Below are 26121 nucleotides of genomic sequence, written 5' to 3' on the forward strand. Positions count from 1 at the left end.
CGTAGTATAGAATTGAATGTCTTTTGTTAGCATTAGTATTGATTTGATTTTGGTTTGAGCTTTTATTAGCATTATTTAATTTACTAATATTAATGGCTATAAAACTTATTGGAACATTTAAAAGTTCTAAGTCCAACCTTGAAATAATACCTTAAAAGATAAAATTATGAAAAAGTTTAAGAAATATTTATAAATTACATCACAATAAGTATATTTATATATTAAATATATCTAAAATTTCTATATATGTAATGTCGGGTTGGTTTAGTTTCGGTTTGACTTTCTTTAGTTAAAACCAAACCAAACCAAACCAATTATGGTCGGGTTTTTTTCTCCAATATCAAACCAAATCAAACCAAACTATAGTCGAATTTTTTTTCTCGGTTTGACTCGGATTATCGGATTGGTACGGTTTGTCGATTTTCTTTGTACACCCCTAGTTGTGGAACATAAATTGAGTTCATCCATTTGTTCGAGCTAGATGTCAAATGTTTTTCCGAATTCAAATTATTTTGCTCTAATATTGTTTGAAATTTGCTTAATTTTTTAATATTATTTGCAAACAAAAAAATACATTATCCTTTTCATATTCCACATATGAAATTACACTGAATTTGTTATCGTATTCATGAGAAAAAAATACATCTTGAAGTGAGGCTCCATCTATTTTATTTTATATCATAACTTTTTCGTTTTAGTCTGTCCCATAAAAATATATTTAAAAATTACTTTCCTTTAATATCTCAATTTTAGCATGAATGAATTACTCATAATAACATGATATCTTTAAGATTATAAGATACCCAAATATAACAACAATAACAACAATAATAATAATAACAACTCAGTAATTAAAATCTCACAAGTGAAGTATGGGGAGGGTAGTGTGTACGCGAACCTTATTCCTACCTCGAAGGAGTGAAAATACTGTTTTCAAAAGACCATCAATTCAAGAAGACGGACATAAGATACTCAAATAGTTTGTGTTATATACATCTCATTATTGTTAGGCTTACATTGTACTATTGGAGTAAGAGCTGCTAAAAACACGTTCGCTTCCCCTAGTTTTGGCTTTTTCTTAATTTTGTACTAACAGAACTTGACGTTCTTGTCAATTTTTTAAAATTATTTTTGAAACATTTTTCGACTTCTCGCATTACGCAATCAATTCAAGTCCGAAAAATCATCATTATAATGATGAAGCTGTGAACGAGCATTTTCCGTGTAGCTTCATGAATTGAAGAAAGTCACGTACCAGTTTAGTCACGTTTTTTATTTTATAGGTTCTAAATATTATTTTCTTATTATATTTAGTTTTTTTGAAGGGCAATATATTTACCATAATTGATTTTTCCTTTTATGAAAAAAAAAATATAATTCTTCTATATTGGCTAGTCCTTTTTCTTGAAGGTGCGAGCACGTAATTTTGAAATCACAAAAATTACTCCTACAAAATCCATAAAAATAAACTTTTCTAATTATTTTTTAACTTTTATAAATTTTTTAGGAATTTCTTTTAATTATTTGCATTTAGTCGCATTTTTGGGCATATTTAATATTTTTAAATCATAAAAAAACACAAAAAAATATCCAAAATCTTCGTTGCATAGCATTTTAGGTTTATTTGCATGTAGGATTTAATTACGTTAATTAATTGCATTAATAAATAAAAAATTACAAAAATACCCTAGTCATTTTTACATTTTAGCTTCTAGCTTAAATTAATGGTTTTTCTTTTTAATTCAAATTATTAAACTAATTAACTAATTAGTTGATAGATAAAGTGGTAAGGTGTTAATTTTGTAATTTTTAGTTTACATATCATGTTAGTTTAATTAATGACTGAAAATGAAATTAAAAGAAAGGAAAGAAAGTTTGGTTTGGTTTTATTTTGAATTGGGCCCGAATAATTTCAGTGGCCCAATTTTTCCTTCATCTGCCCCAAGCCCAGCTCTATTCAAAAACATGTCCAGCCCCTAATACCCAAACGATCCCGTTTCACCCAAAAACAATCCCATCCGTTGATCCCTTATTGATCCTACGGTCCTGAACTCCTTTTTTTCACCCCTTAAAACTGTCCGAACACCCCAAACCTTAGAGATCATCTCCCTCATTCCCTCTCATCCTCATCTCTCTTCAACCTCACCCAAATTCGCCGCTGAAAATCGCACTATGGCGGCGGACCACCTTCAAACTCGCCCAAAACATCACCATAGAGTCCTCACTTGACCCTCTTTCATAATCTATAACCAATTTCCTCCAATAATTGCTCATCTCCGCAATTAGAAGATCTATGAAATAAAAATTCAAGCTTTTGTCCTCTTTCCGATTTCTTCCTAATCCGACCTCTATTGGTATGAAACCTACATGAATCGACTACTTTTGATGAGAGAAGCCGATTGGCATTGGTTCCGACCTATTTTACGGTGGCCAGATTCTGATCGACTCGCCACTGACCAGCCAGAACACTCACGAGCCCCATTCTTCTCCTTCATCATGGTCAAAACTTCAAACTCTCAAAGGTTTCTAACCAATGAAGTATTTATTCGACTTAACAGTTGAACGAGTGCTCATTTGTTATAAATCCTTGATCAATTTTGAAGTGATGGATTCTGCGAGCCCAGTTTCTCTCCATTAATTATAATTTCGGTGCCGGTAGTTTGATCTTTCTCATCTTCATGTTCTAATTAATTATTTAGTTAAGTAATTTTTGAGTTTAATATTGCATGTTTAGGTTAATTCATGATTAATTGTTAAAATCATTTCGTTCTTGATTACTTCCTGTTTTGGTGTTGATTTTATTTGATTCGAACTCTCTTTTTCTGATGTCTTTGACCTGCTTTGGTCAAGTTCAGATTCTGTAGGTTATGGGCTAAGAAGCCCAAATACACATTGATTACTAAGGGTAAATATAGGGGTCTTGCAGGGTAGTTTAGGAATTGAATTTGAGGGAATTTTAGATAGGCATATAGGAAGCTTCTAGATAATGGACAGTTGTCCAAAGTTGTTAAGAAAAAGATGCTGAAAATTTGATTAAAACATCTGAATAGGACAGTTGTCCATTTTTCTGTTAAAAAAGAAGCTCATTCCCTATTTTTTAGCTGACAGATTCTTGGCTGATTATTCCTTGATTTTGTTTGCATATAAGAGACACCTTCTTTTCTAAAAAACAGTCAGTCGATACACACAGAAAAAAAAATCCTCTGCATTTTCAGAATTTTTCCTTCATTTTTGACACTGATCTTTGCATTTAAAAAGAAAACACACCGTATTTTCTACAATTTACATTCCCTTACATAGATTCAGAAGTTCTGGTTTCCTTCAACCTTTGGTCTTCTCACGTTGGTTTTGAGCTGAAGTTGAAGTTTAGTCTGGAGCTCTTCTTGGTTGTTGTCTGTTTGCTTGTTGTTGTTTCTTGAGTTTGCTGAGCTTATTCCCAGTTTTCAGCCTTTATTTGGCTATTTGTTGGATGTCTTTCGTAAATAGGTATGTGAGACTCCTTCTTGTGACTCTTGTGAATGTGGAAATACATAATTGACATGTTGATACCTTATCTATACCTATTTCTATGTATTTCTTATGTTGGTATGCTTAGATTTGATTCATCTGTGTTTCTCTTGATAGATATCTGATTCTATTAGTTCATTTTAAATTGAATATATAAGCTATGTTGACTCATTAACTGGGCTGGTTTGCTACTGATCGTTTACTCATCTGGGTATAAAGTCACTGTTAGTCAAGTATTAATGTGAGCCCATGAGTCATGAATTAAATATGTCGATTGTCGCTGTTTTTGTACACACATGAGGGTGTAGCTGTGAATCATGGGTTTCAATTTGAAGTCAAAACGTGCAGTGATTATGAGTTAATGGTTCAAGAATTATATGTTGTAGTATTATTCAAGTCAAGAAGAAAAATAGAAGGCATTTAGTTTATAGAATTGTCTGTTAGTATGGGTGAGGATTTAAACTAGTTCCCTCTATTCTTTTAGTACGTAGTGATTTTAGTTCGAGTATTCATGTATTTGTGTTTCAGAAAGTCTGTAATTAATGTTGTTATTTTTGATTTTTTGCAAATTATATTGAGAAGCAATATTGATTAACTAAGCTGGGTAGTTGGTCCAAATGGGATTATTTAGCTAATTAAAAAGGGGGTTTGAAATTATGCATGTATTTGGGCTCAACATGGAGCCCATTTAGAGATTTGACACCATCGCATGAGCAGGCCAAGGTGGGGAACGCCTCAGGCCTTATTCTAGCCAATGTGTACCTCACATTTTGGGCATGTTTGAAATCTTAGAATATGACTCTAATTATGCAACCCATAGCATTATTATTTGAATATTAGCTAACTAATATAACTGATCCGCTAATTGAATTCCTTAAAATTAAAGCCCAACCAGCTGCTTCACCTTACTTTTCGAATTCATTAATTTCGTTTTTTTTTTTCATTTCTTGAATCAAATATCACATGCTTTCCTTTACGAATTGCCCCGGTCAAGTCTTAACTATGTGTTATCATTCAATAGCATTTATATGGGCAGGTTTATGATTTAAACATTTGTCAATCAATACCATAAGGATAGATTCCTTTCACTTAATCATAGAACTTTAGATAATAATTCTTTGAATATTCGTAGAAATGCTTTTAGGCGCGCATTTAATCAAATTATCGTGATTATGTACACGTTCGTGTAACACGATTTTGATTTCCCAAATGAATATTTATAGTTGCTTTAGGAATGCGTTAATCTATTATCGTGATTGTGTACACGTTCGCGTGACATGATTATGATTTCCACAAATAAATCAAAGTACGCGTTCGCGTGACTTTGGCCAAAATAATCTCAAATAATAAAGCGTGATTGCTTGTGTACATGTACGCGTGACATGATTTTAACGCCCCAAATAAAGCGGATTTACACACATGTGATCTGTTTCAAAGATAAAATTCATAAACGCCACAATTAAAAGCGGTAAAAAGTACAATACACATATGTTATAAAAATACGTAATTAAACAAATCAATTAAGCCAGGTATGATTAAAGCGACCGTGCTAAAACTACGGAATTCGGGAATGCCTAACACCTTCTCCCGGGTTAACAGAATTTCTTACCTGGTCTTCTGGTTTTCGCAGACTTTAAACAGAGTCAAATTTCCTCGATTTGGGATTTTAAAATAAACCGGTGACTTGGGACACCATAAATTATTCCTAGTGGTGACTCTGAATTAAATTAATAATCCAACTTCGAACAATGTCACTTTAATTAAAAAAAACTCCCTATCCCATATCCCCTCGGAAAAAGGAGGTGTGACAACTCTCTCGACTCTGCTGGGGAACAGAACCCAGAATCTCTGGTTCAAGGTTCAGAATTCGAGCTTGTTAATGTAATATATACTTGGCTTTATTGTTTGTTGATATTACAGTTTTTGTGGTCCTAATATGCTAATTGCAGCTCTATTACCCCTTTGATATTATTTGAATTGTATTAAAACTGTCTTCTTATGCCTCCCTTATGAGTCTTCTAAAAATATGGTGCACACGTACACGTGGCCCACTTTTCTGTTAGAGGTCGTACCAAATAGAACGAGAATGGATAAGCAACTAGGTCGGATAGACTTTCGTGCTCCCGGTTAGGGCTGTGCATTTGGATCAGATATCCGAAATCCGAACCGATCTGCTCAATTTCGGATTTCGGATATTTGGATCGGATTTCTGATTATGTTTATTAAAATTTTAGATATCCGGATCAGATTCTGATTGGTATAAATATAACCCGATCCGATCCGAAATCCGAAATTATAAGGGCATGTATAAATAACAAGATTCAATTTTAGGGTTAGGTCTTTATTTCATTTTCACTTGAAGTATGCCTCTGCCTAACAGAGTTCACTTCAGAGAGACTACTGCTCTCTTTCTCTGTCTGTTCCCTCCGCCTCTCTTCTCTGTGTTCCGATTATCGACGGCGACCGGACACTCCTCTCTCTCTCTTTCTCCCCCAATGGAATTATGCAGGAACGATGCTTGGCATTTTCTTGCTGGAAAGAATTCTTTTTGTTTACTAGTTTAAAGGGACTCACTTTGTTCTCCTTGCTAATCTTTTCAATGGCTAAGAGGAATATTTATGTATTCCACATTCGGTTAGGTCCAGTAGGGCATATCTAATTATCTATTGCTATTGAAATGTATCTTTTTACAAAAGAAGTATCTCTTTCGGCCTTTTCTTCCTTATTGCAAGTGTGAAATTAATCATTTAGTTGCTGTCTTAAGAGTTAAGAGTACTAATCCTCGCGTTTTTGTCAAATGCAGTGTTGCTGAACTTGAAAGAGAGCCGCAATTGAGTGGGATGGTCATAGAACTTGGAACTTGGAATTTTAGTTAATTGGGATTTCAGTTAATTATATTTTGCTATGAAGATTGTGTTTGGTTTATGTAATGGATTCTACCACACGAATTGGCCAGATGAATTTGCCAGTTAGATTAGCAATAGCCTTAATAATATGTACAATCCGATCCGAAATATTTATCCGATTCGAACTTTAAAATCCAATCCTATCCGATATTAATTCGGATCGAATTTGGATTGCATTTTATAGAATCCGAAATCTGAAATCCGAATCCAAAATATGCTAAATTCGATCCGATCTGATCCATGCACAACCCTACTCCCGGTACATTGCCCCCACCTCGGCTCAAGCTGTCCGCTTGGGTAAGCCATGTCTAGAACATACCCACAGATTTAAACCTAGATTAACATAGCCTCATGCCGGATCCCTAGTAGGAACGTTTGTTTGCATCATGTGCATTTGACTTTGGGGACTCAACACAGGAGTTGGGTCCGTCTAGGACAGGTGTACCCGAAATAAAAGACCATCCTGATACATCTTACGTGTTATGTGCGCATTTATTTGTTTTAGTTTGCTTGTTGACCGACTAAGGAAAGGAAATCAACAGAAAAACCAAGAGTGAGGTAGGATAGAAAATTCACCCGGTTCTGAAAACCCCGGTATTTGGAAATGCCCCGAAACTCTGCCAAATGTTTTCAAAAAACAAAAGAGAGAGAAAATAAATTTCAAAATAAGTCAATATCATATTTTCCCGGTTATGTCAAAACTGACCAAACTACGCGGGTTTGATTCTCACCGGATGTGAGATACGTAGGTAAACCTCATCGGTTCCGACCTAATTTTCAAAAAGAAAAAAAATAATAAAAATGCGTCCGTTTGTTTGGATCAAAAGAGTAAGCTGATCCAGCTTCGGTTGCGTCTTCACCGTTTTATTTGCTGGAATAGCCTTAGAATATCTTTAAATTGTCAAAGGGCTATTCTCGCAAAGAACAGGCATGTCTGTCAATGTGGCATCACTTTTCCCATGAAGTGCCTTTCCCCGGCCTCAAAACTTTATTCGAAAGTGGAAGGGGGCATTATTTCAAAGATGGCCATCTTTGGCTAATGTTGCATAAATAGCCACTCTCATGTGATTTCTCCTTGAAAAATTGACAACTTGTTTTGCAAAAGAGTCCACTTGTCTGTCTTTCGAACTAGAGTCAACCCTAACCCTAACCATTCAGAGGTACAAAATGAACATTGTCCAGAACCCGCCATTAAATATTGCAGAGCAGGCTCCACTGCAGCTTCAAATGTGCTGGTATGACTTGGATAAAGATGGTCAACACTGGGTAGTAAAATATTTAGGTGCTCTCACAGATATTATGAAAGTCAAGCCCCGGGATGATCTGATCAAGGCTTTAGTAACTTTCTAGGATCCCGTTTACAATGTCTTCCGCTTCTCAGATTTTGAGCTCACTCCCATTTTGGAGGAAATAGTTGGATATACTGGTTTCGTCCGAGACTTGAGAAATCAGCAACTTATATTCCCAAGGCCTCCCTCTGTGCATCGATTCTTGGATATCCTGAATATCAGTAAACAAATAAGGAAGAACAATGTAAATAATGGATGCTGCTCCTTCTACTTCCTGTATTCCAGATATGGGCACTCAAATGGGTCTGAAGCACATGAAAAGGGCTTGACAAACAAGCAAAACAAGGACACCTGGAAAATTCATTGTCGCTTTGCGTTCATAGTGGCATTTCTGGGCATTATGGTCTTCCCAAATAAAAACAGACAATTGATATCCGCATGGCCAGAATTGCGCAAGTCTTAACTTCCAAAGAAGATCACACACTTGCTTCGCTTATATTATCAGACATCTACCGAGCATTGACACTGTGTAAGTCTGGGGCGACATTTTTTGAAGGGTGCAATATTCTTTTGCAAATGTGACTAATTGAACATCTCCGCCATCACCCAAAATTTATGAGTTACGGCCCAAGCAAGAGCAACTTCATCGAGAGTTATGTGGAAAAGGTAAAAGATTACAACTCTCCAGAAGGGGTTGAAGCTTGGATCTCCCACCTAAGAACTCTAAAGACGAATCAGATTGAATGGACTTTGGGATGGCTCCCGGTAAGGGAAGTCATACACATGACGACCATAAAGAGTTATTTGTTGTTGATGGGCTTGAGAAGTGTCCAGCCGTATGCACCGCAAAGAGTTCTAAGACAGTTGGGAAGATACCAAGTGGTGCCCGAGGATGAAGATTTGAGTGTCCAAGTCATTGAGCAACACCCTGAAGCCCCATCCCCGAGGCTTTAATCCAGCAAACTTAGACTGGTTGCCGATACTTGAAAGAGGATACCCAGGCACCAGATCTTGCAAGAGGTGAGGTAGATCCAGGTTATTCCACATGGTTCGAGAGAAGGTATTGCGTTAATGATGAACCAGAGCCCGAGCCCGAGCCCAAAAGGCCCGCCAAAAGACCTCATATTTAGGCTTTTGATGACAAAGTCCGAGAACGGTTGGCCTGGGGAGAAAAGGAAAAGAAATATCAAGGCACCATCCATGCCTTAAAGGAAAAGTTGAGAAGCCTCACATTTGACGATGACTTACAGGCGTAAGAGGCCGAAGGTGAAAAGAGAAGATTGACCCAAGAGAACGAGGCACTCCGAGCCCAAATTCGGGACATGAGGATAGCTGCTGAAATTCCTGTGAGGAGCGAAAGAGATGAAAAACTCATCAGCAAATTAAGGTTGAAGGTGCATGACTATGCAACTGACTTGACAAAGGCCGAAAGAGACTTGCTAAATGCTCAAGAAAAGTTGGCCAAAGGTGCGGAAGAACAGGCTAGATTAGCCCACTAGTTGAAGCAGAAATACGACAGAGAAGTAACAATTTTAAAGAAAAAGTTATTCGCCCTTGAGAATGAAATTGTCCAGCAAACAAATGATTTCAAGGCAGAAAGAGTGCATTGCTACACATTGATTTACCGATTAGAAGAAAGCATGCACCAGTTCCAAGACCAAAATAACATAGTTACACAGGTGTTGGAAGCTCGTGCACAGCAAATTGGACGTTTGCTTCAAGAAAAAGGGTATCATCATAATGAGAATTAAAGAGATATCTGATTATGTTGTAATGAAATGCCATGAATGTGAAGACATAACCATGTCTATGTTTTTTGCTTCTGTGATGACTTTCGTTCGCCAGGTGATGGTTGACCTAGACCACCTTCAAGAAGATATTGCACGTAGGCCCGCACAGAGACCGGCTGATGTCCCGCAGGACCCCGGAGTACCAGCGGAGGCTCTTATGTATTTTTGATTTCTTGGTTTTTGAGTATGTATTTTACTTTTTCTCGAGTTTTGTTCGTCTTTGTCAAGGCTGTTTTGTTGTTTTATTTCGAGTATGTATGTTTTCTTTTGTAGTCGTCAGTACTTTTAAGTCCTTGTAATAGAAAACCCCAAAAAGATGTCTTTATTAATGAAATATTGAAAAAATCCAAAAAAAAAAATTTCTTTTCTTTTATTTCGCATTTATTTCCTAAATTACGCAATGATATGATTCATGCGGCGTCATGATACGTAGGCAATCCCTATAAGATTCGATCATAGCCATAAAATAAAATAAAAAAGAGAAAAAGAGAAAAGAAAGTGAGGGAAAAAGAAAGAAAAATGGTAAAAACAAAAGGAAAGGAAAGAGCGGAAAATAGTAGGAAAAGAAATCAAAGGTTGAAATTTGAGAAAGAGATAGCAAAAGCCGAGATGAACACACAACCGTTGCAAAAACATTTAGAAACGTTTAACTGTTCAGGTGCATTGCATCCCCAATGTGCGATTCCCTATCTGTTAAATGCTTCAAAACTGACAAGGTTGTTGTGCGTGCAAAATGAGACGAGTCTTGTTTTAGGTGGTTAGTTTTGACGGTATCCTGGTTTCCCACCCTTCCTTTACAAGATCAAAAGGAAGCATCCCAATGTCTTCAGAAAGCAGTCTCCGCATCATCGATCCTGAGGATAATGCCACACCGGTTATGACCCAGCCTGAATCGGCAACTACCGAAGAGAATAGAAGGCTGCGTGGGCATGTTAGAGATATGGGACGACTGGTCCAACGGTAGATAACCACCAAGTTTAATCCCTGGATATCCTGAGATGATCCCCAGGATGGGTGGAACCACCAACATCCCCATTCCCGTGACTAATCCATTTGTCCCGCTCGGGTACCCTACTATGTCAGCCAACTTTACCGGTATGCCTTCTGAGGTCCGCCCCCAGGCACCATTTACAGGGGTACCCCCAACATTGCTCACTGCACCACCAATCTTTACCATGGCACAACCGACCACGCCCAGGCCATGTTTTGAGCCTTCAACATTCACCTTTCAGGGCCCGCAATTTCACCCAGATACAACTCATGTTACTCCAGACTCATACCCTCAGCATCCGCAATATGAGTCCCCAATGGAACAAGAAAGAACAATGAGGAACCCCGAGAAGGAAGAAATGGCTCGGAAGATGAGAAGCCTAGAGCAAAGCCTAAAAAATATGCAGGGACTGAGTAGCAAGAAGAGTGTCTCCTACTCCGATTTGTGCATGTTTCCACATGTTCATCTGCCAGTTGGCTTCAAAATGCCAAAGTTTGAAAAATATGACGGGCACGAAGATCCGATCGCTCATTTGAAATGATACTGCAACCAGTTGAGGGGTGCTGGTGGAAAAGAAGAGTTATTGATGTCTTATTTCGAGGAAAGCCTGACTAGAATCGCTTCAGAATGGTACATGGACGAGGAAATATCCCACTGACACATATGGGATGATTTGGCCCGCAATTTCGTCAGACAATTTTAGTACAACTTGAAGAAGAGAACCAGTAGGAACTCCCTGTCTAACTTGAAGAAGAGAACCACTGAGAGCTTCCGTGAATATGCTATTAAATGGAGCAAGCAGGCTGCCAGAGTAAAGCCGCCCATGGACGAGGCCGAAATAGTTATGATTTTCTTGCATGCCTAAGATGCCGATTATTTTCAGAATATGATGTCTGCCATGGGCAAACCATTCGCAGAGGCAATAAAAATCGGAGAAATGGTAGAAAATGGTTTGCACAGAGGCCGCATATTAAGCCAATCTGCTTTGAGAGCTACCTCCCAAGCCATCCAGAACGGCTCGGGAGGTTTGACCAATCGAAAGAAGAGGGTGGAAGGAGCCATGATGACTTCAGGTTCAAGAAGTCCCCGTCGATCACGTGATCACTCTTTCATGATGCCCAGAACCCCACAACACTGCTATCCCCACCAAGATGCAACCTATGATATGGCACCGTCTCCCTGTGCGGTGATGAATGCCCAACCCTGCACACGGCCACAACAACACTACAACCAAGCTCGAGCTCCACCTCCCAAAAATAACCATCATTTCCAAGCTCCATATAATCCTCTTCCACCACAATACAACCACCAACATAATCCACGCCCTCGTGAGCTACCTAGGAGAATAAATTGCACCCCTATTGGTGAATCCTACTCTAGCTTGCTTCAGAAGTTGATCCAGTTGGGTCTGTTGTAGCCTGTGCCCCATAATCGACAAAATCCTAAATCCCCATCATACCGGGTAGGTGTAAAGTGTGCTTACTATTCGGGGCTTGAGGGTAATGATACGGAGGATTGTTGGACCTTAAAAAGGGCGGTTGAGAATCTGATAGAACAAAAACAAATTGTGCTGAGGGACTAGGAAGTCCTTAATGGGATTAATAACACACTACCGGCTTATAACAATGGGCCGCTCATTGGAATGATCTGTGAGGATAAGGAATTCAATCCAGCTTTGAAAGCTATCAACACCATTGCCGATTCAGAAACAAGACCCAAAGCTGCGGTAAAACAAGAACTAAGAAGAAAATCACTCCAATTCCTCAAGTGGAAGAAAAAGTTGTAGAAACAAAAACTGGGGCAACATCTTCTAAGAACACAATTCTCTATGTTCCTACAGCCCCAAGGAAAGAACAGCTCACTTTGAATACTCCCAAGAGATTCGAGCCAAGAAAGGTCACATTGAATGTGCCGAAGCTGTATGTGCCAAAGGGGACTTACGTGGCGCGGGAGCGAATAATTTCACCCAGGCTGACTGAGCCCATGGTTATCAACTGCGCACCACAAAACCCCATGAGAGACCCCACCACAGTTCCCTGGAATTACAACAAAATAGTTGTCACTTACAAGGGTAAAGAAGTCATGGAAGAGGTAAACGAAATGAATCATCCTGGGAAGTACCACAACCCAGAAGAGTTAAAGCTGAAAAAGGATAAACGGTTTCCACCTAAAAAGCATGTGAGCGTCGAGGAGGCAGAAGAGTTTTTTCGAAAAATGAAAACTTCGGACTATGCAATAGTTGACAAGCTACGGAAGACTCCTTCCTAGGTATCGCTCCTATCTCTATTGTTGAGATCAAATGAACATCAGACAGTACTCTTAAAGACATTGAATTAGTCATACGTCCCAGTTGAAATTTATGTTGAGAAACTAGTGAGAATGGCTGAACGATTCTTCGAGGTCAACATGATTTCTTTCAGCCACGACGATTTGCCCCCAGAGGGAGCTGCCCACAACAAAGCCTTTCACTTAACTGTTAAATATGAGGGCTGCTATGTGAAGAGAGTCATGCTAGATGGTGGTTCAGGGGTCGATATTTGTCCTCTTTCAACACTCCAGAGAATGGAGATTGGAACGGAAGGAATCCGACCTAGTAATGTTTGTGTGCGAGCTTTTGATGGCATCAAGAGAGATACAATAGGGGAAATCGATCTAATTTTGACCATTAGCCATGTGGACTTCAAAGTGACTTTTCAGATTCTAGACATGGACACCTCATACAATTTTCTTTTGGGAAAACCATAGATTCATGCTGCTGGAGTTGTTCCCTCCACTCTCCACCAGATGGTCAAATTTGAGTACGAGAATCATGAAATTATTGTTCATGGGAAGGACGAGCAGTCCATCTACAGGGATCCTTTAGTCCCGTGCCTTGAAGCCAGGGAAGGCAGTGAGCATATTATATACCAGGCTTTTGAGATTATGGTTGCTGATCAATATGAAGAAGGACCCCCATGCCCATAACCTTGCTTATCTAATGCCTCAGTCATGGTCGCCACTGAAATGATTAAACATGGGTACAAGCCCGGAAAGGGGCTCGGGTATCTCTACAAGGCATTACAGAGCCCGTCACTTCGATCGCCAATGAGAAGTTTTTCGGCGTGGGTTTCCAAGCTACCAAAGCTGATAGAAAATGGGCGGATGAGCGCAAAAAAGAAGGTTGGGTCCTACCCCAGCCTATACCACATCTAGCCCAATCATTTGTCAAGCCCAAGTATGTGGAAGAAGAAGAAGAGGCCTTCACGGCCGAGGTGCAGTATATGGGGAAAGCATGAGCACTGCCGAGGTGCAGTATATGGGGCCAGATGCCAAGCTTTAGAATTGGAAGGCTACTCTATTCCATGTCAGATGGGAGTCCCGGTAGTCCGGTCTTGCCATTTCTTCTGCATTACGAGTTATTTTGAGGGTGTAACTTGAATACTTTTATTTTTATTGTCAATTTCGATGTAAACCCTCCTATCTTCAATTCAATGAAATGAAATAAGTATTTCATCATTTATAGATGTCTCTTCTCTTTTATTCTGATTTTGCTATTTTTGTTTCCTTTTCAGTTCTAATAATGCGGACTTAAATAACATGACATGCTTGTGGACTTCATGCCCGGATCCTAAAATGCTGTCTAACTGTGAAATAATGAATCAAGAATCAGAATATGATGAAGAGGAGGCTTTTAGGGAAATAAACCGAGAATTGGAACAATTTGAGAATAAGCCTAAACCAAACTTAAATGAAATCGAGCCAGTTAATTTGGGAAGTTCAGAAGAGATCAGAGAAACCATGATAAGCATTCACGCTGATGAAAGAACTAGAGATGCATTAATCCAACTTTTGTTTGAATTCAAAGACGTGTTTTCATGGTCCTATGATGATATGCCAGGACTGAGCGCCGATTTAGTGGTACATAAATTGCCGACCTATCCCGGCTATCCACCTGTACAACAGAAGCAGAGAAAGTTCAAGACAAACATCAGTGATAAGATCAAAGAAGAAGCCACCAAACAACTGAAAGCTGGTGTGATCCAAGTGGTCCGATACACCACGTGGTTGGCTAATGTGGTTCTAGTGCCGAAGAAAGATGGGAAAACCCGAGTGTGTGTTGATTATCGAGATTTGAACAAAGCAAGTCCCAAGGACAATTTTCCATTGCCAAACATCCACATTCTTGTTGACAATTGTGCCAAGCATGAGATATAGTCTTTTGTGGATTGTTACGCTGGATATCACTAGGTTCTGATGGATGAAGAAGACGCAGAAAAGATAGCTTTCACCACACCGTGGGGCACTTACTGTTATAGGGTCATGCCATTCGGTCGAAAAACGCCGGGGGCAACCTACATGAGAGCTATGACTGCCATCTTCCATGATATGATGCACCAGGAAATTGAGGTGTATGTGGATGATGTGATCATTAAATCCAGAACGCAAGAAGACCATGTGCGAGATCTGAGGAAGTTCTTTGAGCGGCTGCATATGTATGATTTGAAACTGAACCCAACTAAATGTGTATTCGGAGTTCCATCTGGGAAACTTCTGGGGTTTATAGTCAGCCGAAGAGGTATTGAACTAGATTGACCCTCTGGAAATCCACAATGAGTTAGCTGATGCACTAGCTACCTTGGCCTCAATGCTACCGTACCTGGGAAATGTTCCTATTGACCCTCTGAAAATCCAAATTCGAGAAAGGCATGGTTATTGTAATGCAATTGAAATGGAACTAGATGCTCAACCATGGTATCATGATATCAAAAAGTTTTTGAAAACAAAGGAATATCCCGAGCAGGCCAATGGAGTTCAAAAGAGAACTATCAGAAGGCTTGCCAGTAGTTTCTTTTTGAGCGGAGAAGTTCTGTACAAGAGAACTTCGGATCTGAATCTTTTGAGGTGCGTAGACACCCGAGAAGCTGAAACGATCATGAATGAAGTGCATTCTGGAGTATGTAGGCCTCACATGAATGGATATGTCTTGGCAAAGAAAATTTTTCGGACAGGTTATTAATGGATGACCATGGAAAATGATTGTTTCATGCACCGCCTTCAGAGTTACATCCTATGTCGGTGCCCTGTCCGTTCGTTGCTTGGGGCATGGATGTTATTGGGCCAATCGAGCCGAAAGCTTCAAATGGGCACAAATTCATCCTAGTTGCCATTGAATATTTCACAAAGTGGGTTGAGGCGGTCATTTTCAAAGCCGTCACTAAGAAAGCAGTGGTAGACTTCGTGCATTCCAACATTATTTGTCGTTTTTGTATTCCTAAAACTATCATTACCGACAATACTGCAAATCTGAACAGTCACTTGATAAGGGAGGTATGCGAACAGTTTAAAATTATGCATCGCAATTCTACCCCTTACCGACCCAAAGCCAATGGCGCCGTTGAAGCGGCAAACAAGAACATCAAGAAGATTCTCAGGAAGATGATTCAAAGCTCCAGGCAATGGCATGAAAAACTGCCTTTTGCACTATTGGGATACCGCACAACCGTGCGAACATCAGTTGGGGCTACTCTTTACTTATTGGTCTATGGCACTGAAGTTGTAATACCACAGAAGTTGAGATTCACTCTCTTCGGATCATTGTTGATGCCGAGATCGAGGACGAGGAATGGGTCAAAACCCGATTGGAACAGTTGACTATGATTGATGAAAAATGGATGGCCGTAGTTTGCCACGGGCAGTTGTACCAACAAAGAATGGCCCGTGCCTACAACAAGAAAGTGCGGCCCAGGAAATTCGAAGTGGGTCAACTCGTCCCGAGACGTATTCTCCCACATCATGAAGAAGCAAACGGAAAATTTGCTCCAAACTGGAAAGGTCCGTACATTATAAGAAGAGTGTTGCCAAAAGGAGCGCTATATTTGGGAGACATTGAAGGAAATGACCCCGAGACAGTTGTCAATGCAGATGCGGTTAAGAGGTATTACGTTTGACCCCTTTGTCACAGCTTTAACATGCTCTGATTGGGATGACGAAGGCTTCATTCTCGCTACCCAAACACTACCTATCCTTACAACCCTTTTGAGTCAGTTCCCTCTTCTTTGGTTACTTTGGAACACGAAATTTGTTACTAAAAAAAATGATGAAAAATAAATAATAATAAAAAAAATATTCCTTGAACTACGTTTGACTTGATTCGGAACGGATACGTTGGCAGCCTCTCTCTAGGGTTCAGTCACACCAAAATAAAAATTCACATTCCCCCAAAAGTTGAAACTGGGGTAGATAATTCGACGATGATTTCGCCTGAAAGGTTCCAAAGTTGTATTTCAATCCGATTTCTTTTCACCCAAATCCTTTCCACCTTCCGATCAATCGGCAGGAATGTTCAAGAATTGGAGGATACAACCACTTGGATCTGATGCAATCAACTGAGAGAAATAAAATGAGAGAGTCTTATCAGTGAAAACTCTCACGGGCACCGTAAGACGATGGTAAGCAGAGAAATTAAAAATGAGAGAGTCTTGTTAGTGAAAACTCGCAAAGAGAACTATGAGGCAATAGTGAGAAGAGAAATGAGAGAGGTTAGCTGGTGAAAACCCGCAAAGGGTGCCACTGATCGAAAAGAGGATTCTCACAGCCATCGGCATCGACAAAGTCCTGGCGAGGTTTCCCGATTTTGAGGCATAAATTGTGATGAATTTCATAGAGTTGGACGGTTTACACAGATCGGGCATCCAGTCCAAGAGTCATGTCATGTTCATTGAAGTCCGCATGCACTCCAGATAAGTCCTTCTTTCTTTTCCCCGAAAGGGATAACTCTCGTCTAAATTCATTTGTCCATTCCATTAGTTATTTTTCTTTGAATCCCTTTAGGTTTAACTCTATTTCGAAACTGAGGCAAAGAAGGGATGTCAAAGACTGATTTACAGGATTATCGCTTGATACAAGCTAATACACAAGAAGACACCTAGCCTCGGCAAGGACATCAAGTCGACTTCGACTGGCCATGGTGGTTGATGTTTTGAAATTGAAAACTCTCAAAAGAAGAAAATCAAATCGAAGTGCCTACAAGGGAAAAAATGAAGTTGAAAAGGTTGAGTCCCATGTGACTAAACGTCTTGGCAAAGTTTGAAAAGCCAAGGTACCCCAATTGCTCTAAAATTAAAATTGGAAGAAAGATTTTAAAAATGAAAGGCCTACGAAGGCAAAGTAAAGTCGAAAAGGTTGAATCCTACGCGACCAACCATCATGGCAAAGTCTGGAAAAGCCAGAGGTTCTCCGGGGCCAGAAATGTAATTGGTATCCAAGAAACAACCAGTTGCAGTTGAAAGTATCATCAAAGGAGTTGGGCCGAGATCAAATGACCGAAATACTCAAGGTCGTAAAACCAACCACCATTTCAAACTAACAAATTATTTTTTGTTTGAACCGGAGGAAATGAGTGTAATCCAAGGCAACCTTGCTAGAAGCAGGTGCAACCAGAAAGAGAACGCACGGAGACTAAAATAGCTCTGCCGCAGCGACGTCAAATAGAGAAGTCTTACTCTTTCCCGTATTTTACTCATTCTCTTAAAATAATAATAATAATAAATAAATAAAAAAGAAGAAGGAAGAAAGAAAAGAAAGAAGGTTCGAAATCATGGTAGTATAAGGTCTCTAATCCCTAGCTGCATTCTCCAACATAGGGTCTCCACTCCCTAGTTGATGTTTTTAGACATAGGGTCTCCACTCCCTAGTCTCTTTTCCAATGTAGGGTCTCCACTCCCTAGTTGCTGTTTTTAGACAGAGGGTCTCCATTCCCTAGTCGCTTTTCCAACATAGGGTCTCCACTCCCTAGTTGATATTTTTAGACATAGGGTCTCCACTCCCTAGTCTGCCTTTTCCAACATAGGGTCTCTACTCCCTAGTTGATGTTTATTTTAGATAGAGGGTCTCCACTCCCTAGTTGCTTTTCCAACATAGGGTCTCCACTCCCTGGTTGATGTTTTTAGACTCAGGGTCTCCACACCCTAGTCTGCCTTTTCCAACATAGGGTCTCCACTCCCTACTTGATATTTATTTTAGACATAGGGTCTCCACTCCCTAGTCACTTTTCCAACATAGAGTCTCCACTCCCTATTTGATGTCTATTTTAGACACAGGGTCTCCACTCCCTAGTCGCTTTTCCAACATAGGGTCTCCACGCCCTAGTTGATATTTTTAGACATAGGGTCTCCACTCCCTAGTCGCTTTTCCAACATAGTGTCTCCACTCCTTAGTATGCCTTTTCCAACATAGGGTCTCCACTCCCTAGTTGGTGTTTTTAGACATAGGGTCTCCACTCCCTAGTCTGTTTTTCCAACATAGGGTCTCCAATTCCTAGTTGATTTTATTTTAGACATTGGGTCTCCACTAACTAATCGCTTTTCCAACATAGGGTCTACACTACCTAGTTGACGTTTTTAGACATAGGGTCTCCACTAGCTAGTATGATTTTCCAACATAGGGTCTCCACTCCCTAGTTGATGATTATTTTAGACATAGGGTCTCCACTCCCTAGTCTGCTTTTTCAACATAGGGTCTCCACTCCCTAGTTGATGATTATTTTAGACATAGGGTCTCCACTCCCTAGTCTGCCTTTCCAACATATGGTCTCCACTCCCTAGTTGATATTTTTAGACATAGGGTCTCCACTCCCTAGTCGCTTTTCCAACATAGGGTCTCCACTCCCTAGTATGTCTTTTCCAACATAGTGTCTCCACTCCCTAGTTGATATTTTTAGACATAGTGTCTCCACTCCCTAGTCTATTTTTCTAACATAGGGTCTCCACTACCTAATCGCTTTTCCAACATAAGGTCTCCACTCCCTAGTTGACGTTTTTAGACATCGGGTCTCCACTCCCTAGTCTAGTTTTCCAACATAGGGTCTCCACTCCCTAGTTGATGATTATTTTAGACATAGGGTCTCCACTCCCTAGTCTGCCTTTCCAACATATGGTCTCCACTCCCTAGTTGATATTTTTAGATATAGGGTCTCCACTCCCTAGTCGCTTTTCCAACATAGGGTCTCCACTCCCTAGTATGTCTTTTCTAACATAGTGTCTCCACTCCCTAGTTGATGTTTTTAGACATAGTGTCTCCACTCCCTAGTCTATTTTTCTAACATAGGGTCTCCACTACCTAATCGCTTTTCCAACATAAGGTTTCCACTCCCTAGTTGACGTTTTTAGACATCGGGTCTCCACTCCCTAGTCTAGTTTTCCAACATAGGGTCTCCACTCCCTAGTTAATGATTGTTTTAGACATAGGGTGTCCACTCCCTAGTCTACTTTTTCAACATAGAGTCTCCACTCCCTAGTTGATGATTATTTTAGACATAGGGTCTCCACTCCCTAGTTGACGTTTTTAGACATAGGGTCTCCACTCCCTAGTTGATGATTATTTTAGACATAGGCTCTCCACTCCCTAGTCTAATTTTCAAACATAGGGTCTCCACTCCCTAGTTGACATTTTTCGACATAGGGTCTCCACTCCCTAGTCTACTTTTCCAACATAGGGTCTCCACTCCCTAGTTGATGATTATTTTAGACATAGGGTCTCCACTCCCTAGTCACTTTTCCAACATAGGGTCTTCACTCCCTAGTTGATGATTTTTGGACATAGGGTCTCCACTCCTTAGTTGATGATTATTTTAGACATAGGGTCGCCACTTCCTAGTCTCTTTTCCAACATAGGGTCTCCACTCCCTAGCTGATATTTATTTTGGACAAAGGGTTTCCATTCCCTAGTTGTTTTTTACAACACATAGTCTCCACTCCCTAGTTGATGTTTATTTTAAACGTAAGGTCTCCACTTCCTATTTTGTTTTTCAGGGTACACCAATCCCGACCTTTTATTGCTTTCGATAATGAAGTAGTATAGAGCTTTGTTACCAATAACTCACGAAATTTTCCTAGTACAAACTGGGGCAGAAATATTTTGTTTGTTTGTTTGTTTTGGTTCCTGAGAAGGTTATACCTCGAGCCACGGGGTTTGAAATGACCAAAAAGAAGTCTCACTCCAAAATAGAGAAAAGAACAAAAAAGAAGTGAATCCAAATGCAGAAGTAAATGAAAGATGTGAACTGCTCAAGACATGACTGAAGTCACGAGCGCTGCATTCCCCGTTTTTATCAAAAGAAGCCATAGAAGAATGAACTAGCACCTGCAACTAGCAAACATCAAGATTCAGATCAGAGTCTGCTTGAAGAACTAGTCAAGGCTCAAGATCAAGTTTCAGAAAACTTATAGATAGGAATCTTGTAACTTATAGTTGATAGGCTTGTTTAGTTTCTTTTCATTTTTGATTTTGGTGTAATAAGGAGTTCAACAAGCAGTAACATCAGCAACAACAGTAAAATCACAGCTTTTCCGATAGTCCCAGCTACCAAAATTTCCAGAACTATACTAACCTGATTCATTTATAGCCAAGGATATGTAGGCAACCTCCAAAGAAAGGTTCGGTCAAAGTTTTTCAAAATGCTTTCGAATGGAGTGTCAAACGGGCGAAAATTGCTCGTAATTGCTCACTTTTATCTTTGCCCGAAAACTCTTCGTGTTTCCGAGCAAAGAGGGACAGTTGTGAGCACGTAATTTTGGCATCACAAAAAATACTCCTACAAAATCCATAAAAATAGACTTTTTCTAATTATTTTTTAACTTTTATTGAATTTTTAGGAAATTCTTTTAATTATTTGCATTTAGTCGTATTTTTGGGCATATTTAATATTTTTAAATCATAAGAAAACACAAAATAATGTCCAAAATCTTTGTTGCATAGCATTTTAGGTTTATTTGCATGTAGGATTTAATTACGTTAATTAATTGCATTAATAAATATAAAATCACAAAACTAGCCTAGTCATTTTTACATTTTAGCTTCTAGCTTAAACTAATGATTTTTTTAAAATTCAAATTATTAAAGTAATTAACGAACTAATTGATAGATAAAGTGGAAAGGTGTTAATTTTTTAATTTTTAGTTTACATATCATGTTAGTTTAATTAATGGCCAAAAATAAAATTAAAAGAAAGGAAAGAAAGTTTGGTTTGGTTTTATTTTGAATTGGGCCCGAATAATTTCAATGGCCCAATTTTTCCTTCATCCACCCCAAGCCCAACTCCATTCAAAAATCGGTCCAGCCCCCTAATACCAAAACAACCCTGTTTCAACCCCAAAACAATCCCATCCGTTGATCTTATATTGATCCTACGGTCCGGAACTCCTTTTTCCCACCCCTTAAAACTGTCCGAACACCCCAAACCCTAGAGATCATCTCCCTCATTCCCTCTCATCCTCATCTCTCTTCAACCTTACCCAAATCCGCCGCTGGAAATCATACTATGGCGGCGGACCACCTTCAAACTCGCCCAAAACATCACCATAGAGTCCTCACTTCACCCTCTTTCATAATCTATCACCAATTTTCTCCAATAATTGCTCAATCTCCGCAATTAGAAGATCTATGAAATAAAAATCAAAGCTTTTGTCCTCTTTCCGATTTCTTCCTAATCCGACCTCTATTGGTGATGAAACCTATATGAATCGACTACTTTTGATGAGAGAAGCCGATTGGCATTGGTTCCGACCTATTTTACGGTGGCCATATTCTGATCGACTCACCACTGACCGGCCAGAACACTCACGAGCCCCATTCTTCTCATTCCTCATGGTCAAAACTTCAAACTCTCAAAGGTTTCTGACCAATGAAGTACTTATTCGACTTAACAGTTGAACGAGTACTCATTAGTTATAAATCCTTGATCAATTTTGAAGTGATGGATTCTGCGAGCCCAATTTCTCTCCATTAATTACAATTTTGGTGCCGGTAGTTTGATCTTTCTCATCTTCATGTTCTAATTAATTATTTAGCTAAGTGATTTTTGAGTTTAATATTGCATGTTTAGGTTAATTCATGATTAATTGTTAAAATCATTTCGTTCTTGATTACTTCCTGTTTTGGTGTTGATTTTAATTGATTCGAATTCTCTTTTTCTGATTTCTCGGACCTACTTTGGTCATGTTCGGATTCTATGGATTATGGGCTAAGAAGCCCATGCACATGTTGATTACTAAGGGTAAATATAGGGGTCTTGCAGGGTAGTTTAGGAATTGAATTTGAGGGAATTTTAGATAGGCATATAGGAAGCTTCTAGATAATGGACAGTTGTCCAAAGTTGTTAAGAAAAAGATGCTGAAAATTGGATTAAAACATCTGAATAGGACAATTGTCTATTTTTCTGTTAAAAAAGATGCACATTCCATATTTTTTAGCTGACAGATTCTTGGCTGATTATTCCTTGATTTTGTTTGCATATAAGAGATCCATTCTCTTCTTAAAAACAGTTAGTCGATACACACAGAAAAAAAATCCTCTGCATTTTCAGAATTTTCCCTTCATTTTTGACACTGATCTTTGCATTTAAAAAGAAAACACACAGAATTTATTGCAATTTACATTCACCCACATAGATTCAGAAGTTCTGGTTTTCTTCAATCCTTGGTCTTCGCAAGTTGGTTTTGAGCTGAAGTTGAAGTTTAGTCTGGAGCTCTACTTGGTTGTTGTTTGTTTGTTTGTTGTTGTTTCTTGAGTTTGCTGAGCTTATTCCCAGTTTTCAACCTTTATTTGGCTATTTGTTGGCTGTCTTTTGCAAATAGGTATGTGAGACTCCTTCTTGTGACTTTTGTGAATGTGGAAATATAGAATTGACACGCTGATACCTTGTCTACACCTATTTTTATGTGTTTCTGATGTTAGTATTCTTAGAATTGATTCATCTGTGTTTCTCTTGTTAGATATTTGATTCTGTTAGTTCATTTTAAATTGAATATATAAGCTATGCTGACTCATTAAGTGGGTTGGTTTGCTACTGATCGTTTACTCATCTGGGTGTAAAGTCACTGTTAGTCAAGTATTAATGTGAGCCCATGAGTCATAAATTAAATATGTCAATTGTTGCTGTTTCTGTACACACATGAGGGTGTAGCTGTGAATCATGGGTTTCAATTTGAAGTCAAAACGTACAGTGATTATGAGTTAATGGTTCAAGATTTATATGTTGTAATATTATTCAAGTCAAGAAGAAAAATAGAAGGCTTTTAGTTTATAGAATTGTCTGATAGTATGGGTGAGGATTTGAACTAGTTCCCTCTGTTCTTTTAGTACGTTGTGATTTTAGTTCGAGTATTCATGTATTTGTGTTTCAGAAAGTCTGTAATTAATGTTGTTATTTTTGATTTTTTGCAAATTATATTGAGAAGCAATATTGATTAACTAAGCTGGGCAGTTGGTCCAAATGGGGTTGTTTAGCTAATTAAAAAGGGAGTTTGAAATTAAGCATGTATTTGGGCTCAACATGGAGCCCATTTAGAGTTTTGGCACCATCGCATGAGCAGGCCAAGGTGGGGAACGCCTCAGGCCTTATTCTAGCCAATGTGTACCTCACATTTTGGGCATGTTTGAAGTCTCAGAATATGACTCTAATTATGCAACCCATAGCGTTATTATTTGAATATTAGCCAATTAATATAACTGATCCGCTAATTGAATTCCTTAAAATTAAAGCCCAACCAGCTGCTTCACCTTACTTTTCGAACTCATTAATTTCGTTTTGTTTTCCATTTCTTGAATCAAATATCACATGCTTTCCTTTACGAATTGCCCCGGTCAAGTCTTAACTATGTGTTATCATTCAATAGCATTTATATGCGCAGGTTTATGATTTAAACATTTGTCAATCAATACCATAAGATAGATTCCTTTCACGTAATCATAGAACTTTAGATAATAATTCTTTGAATATTCCTAGAAATGCTTTTAGGCGCGCATTTAATCAAATTATTGTGATTATGTACACATTCACGTGACACGATTGTGATTTCCCAAATGAATATTTGTAGTTGCTTTAGGAACGTTTTAATCTATTATCGTGATTGTGTACACGTTCGCGTGACATGATTATAATTTTCACAAATAAATCAAAGTACGCGTTCGCGTGACTTTGACCAAAATAATCTCAAATAATAAAGCGTGATTGATTGTGTACATATACGCATGACATGATTTTAACGTCCCAAATAAAGCGGATATACACACATGTGATCCGTTTCAAAGATAAAATTCATAAACGCCACAATTAAAAGCGGTAAAAAGTACAATACACATATGTTCTAAAAATACGTAATTAAACAAATCAATTAAGTCAGGTATGATTATAGCGACCGTGCTAAAATTAAGAAATTCGGGAATGCCTAACACCTTCTCCCAGGTTAACAAAATTTCTTACCTGGTCTTCTGGTTTTCGCAAATTTTAAACAGAGTCAAATTTCCTCGATTTGGGATTTTAAAATAAACCGGTGACTTGGGACACCATAAATTATTCCAAGTGGTGACTCTGAATTAAATTAATAATCCCACTTTGAACAATGTCACATTAATTAGAAAAACTCCCTATTCCATTTCCCTTCGAAAAAAAGAGGTGTGACACCTCTCTCGACTCTGCTGGGGAACAAAATCCAGAATCTCTGGTTCAAGTTTCAGAAATCGAGCTTGTTAATGTAATATGTACTTAGCTTTATTGTTTGTTAATATTATTGTGTTTGTGGGCCTAATATGCTAATTGCCGCTCTATTACCCCTTTGATATTATTTAAATTGTATTAAAACTGTCTTCTTACGCTTCCCTTCTGAGTCTTCTAAAAATATGGTGCACACGTACACGTGGCCCACTTTTCTGTTAGAGGTTGTACCAAATAGAACGAGAATGGATAAGAAACTAGGCCGGGTAGACTTTCGTGCTCCTGGTTAGGGCTGTGCATTTGGATCAGATATCCGAAATCCGAACCGATCCGCTCAATTTCAGATTTTGGATTTCGGATATTTGGATCGAATTTCGGATTATGTTTTTTAAAATTTCGGATATCCGTATCGAATTCTGATTGGTATAAATATAACCCGATCCAAAATCTGAAATCCGAAATTATAAGGGCATGTATATATATCAAACTTTAATTTTAGGGTTAGGTCTTTATTTCATTTTCACTTGTAGTCTGCCTCTGCCTAACAAAGTTCACTTGAGAGAGACTACTGCTCTCTTGCTCTGTCTGTTTCCTCCGCCTCTCTTCTCTGTGTTCCGATTATCGACGGTGATCGGACAACGGTAAGACTGACTCCTCTCTCTCTTTCTCCCCCAATGGAATTATGCAGGAACGATGCCTGGAATTTTCTTGCTGGAATTATGCAGGAACGATGCCTGACATTTTCTTGCTGGAAAGCATTCTTTTTGTTTACTAGTTTAAAGGGACTCCCTTTGTTCTCGTTGCTAATATTTTCAATGGCTAAGAGGAATTTTTATATATTCCACATTCGGTTAGGTCCAGTAGGGCATATCTAATTATCTATTGCTATTGAAATGTATCTTTTTATAAAAGAAGTATCCCTTTTGGCCTTTTCTTGCTTATTGCAAGTGTGAAATTAATTATTTAGTAGCTGTCTTAAGAGTTAAGAGTACTAATCCTCGCGTTTTTGTCAAATGCAGTGTTGCTGAACTTGAAAGAGAGCCCCAATTGAGTGGGATGGCCATAGAAGTTGGAACTTGGGATTTCAGTTAATTATATTTTGCTATGAAGATTGTATTTTGTTTATGTAATAGATTCTACCACATGAATTGGCCAGATGCATTTGCCA

General features: G+C 38.7%; 1 protein-coding gene across 1 annotated transcript; it reads left to right on the forward strand.

Moving 5' to 3' along the window:
- Positions 1 to 14716: 14716 nt before the first annotated feature.
- LOC138894908 (uncharacterized) lies at positions 14717 to 15479 on the forward strand. The gene is made up of 2 exons (XM_070179643.1): positions 14717 to 15038; positions 15082 to 15479. The coding sequence occupies exons 1-2, from the start codon at positions 14717 to 14719 to the stop codon at positions 15477 to 15479; spliced, it is 720 nt and encodes a 239-aa protein (XP_070035744.1).
- Positions 15480 to 26121: the final 10642 nt, after the last annotated feature.

Source organism: Nicotiana tomentosiformis, chromosome 6 (assembly GCF_000390325.3).
Source record: "Nicotiana tomentosiformis chromosome 6, ASM39032v3, whole genome shotgun sequence".
NCBI classification, from domain to species: domain Eukaryota; kingdom Viridiplantae; phylum Streptophyta; class Magnoliopsida; order Solanales; family Solanaceae; genus Nicotiana; species Nicotiana tomentosiformis.

Excerpts from the sequence above, each read along its gene's own strand:
- LOC138894908 (XM_070179643.1), top strand. The coding sequence starts at position 14,717 with ATGGATGAAGAAGACGCAGAAAAGATAGCTTTCACCACACCGTGGGGC. Across the intron at positions 15,039-15,081 it reads GTTTATAGTCAGCCGAAGAG|CTGATGCACTAGCTACCTTG; the intron begins GTATTGAACTAG and ends ACAATGAGTTAG.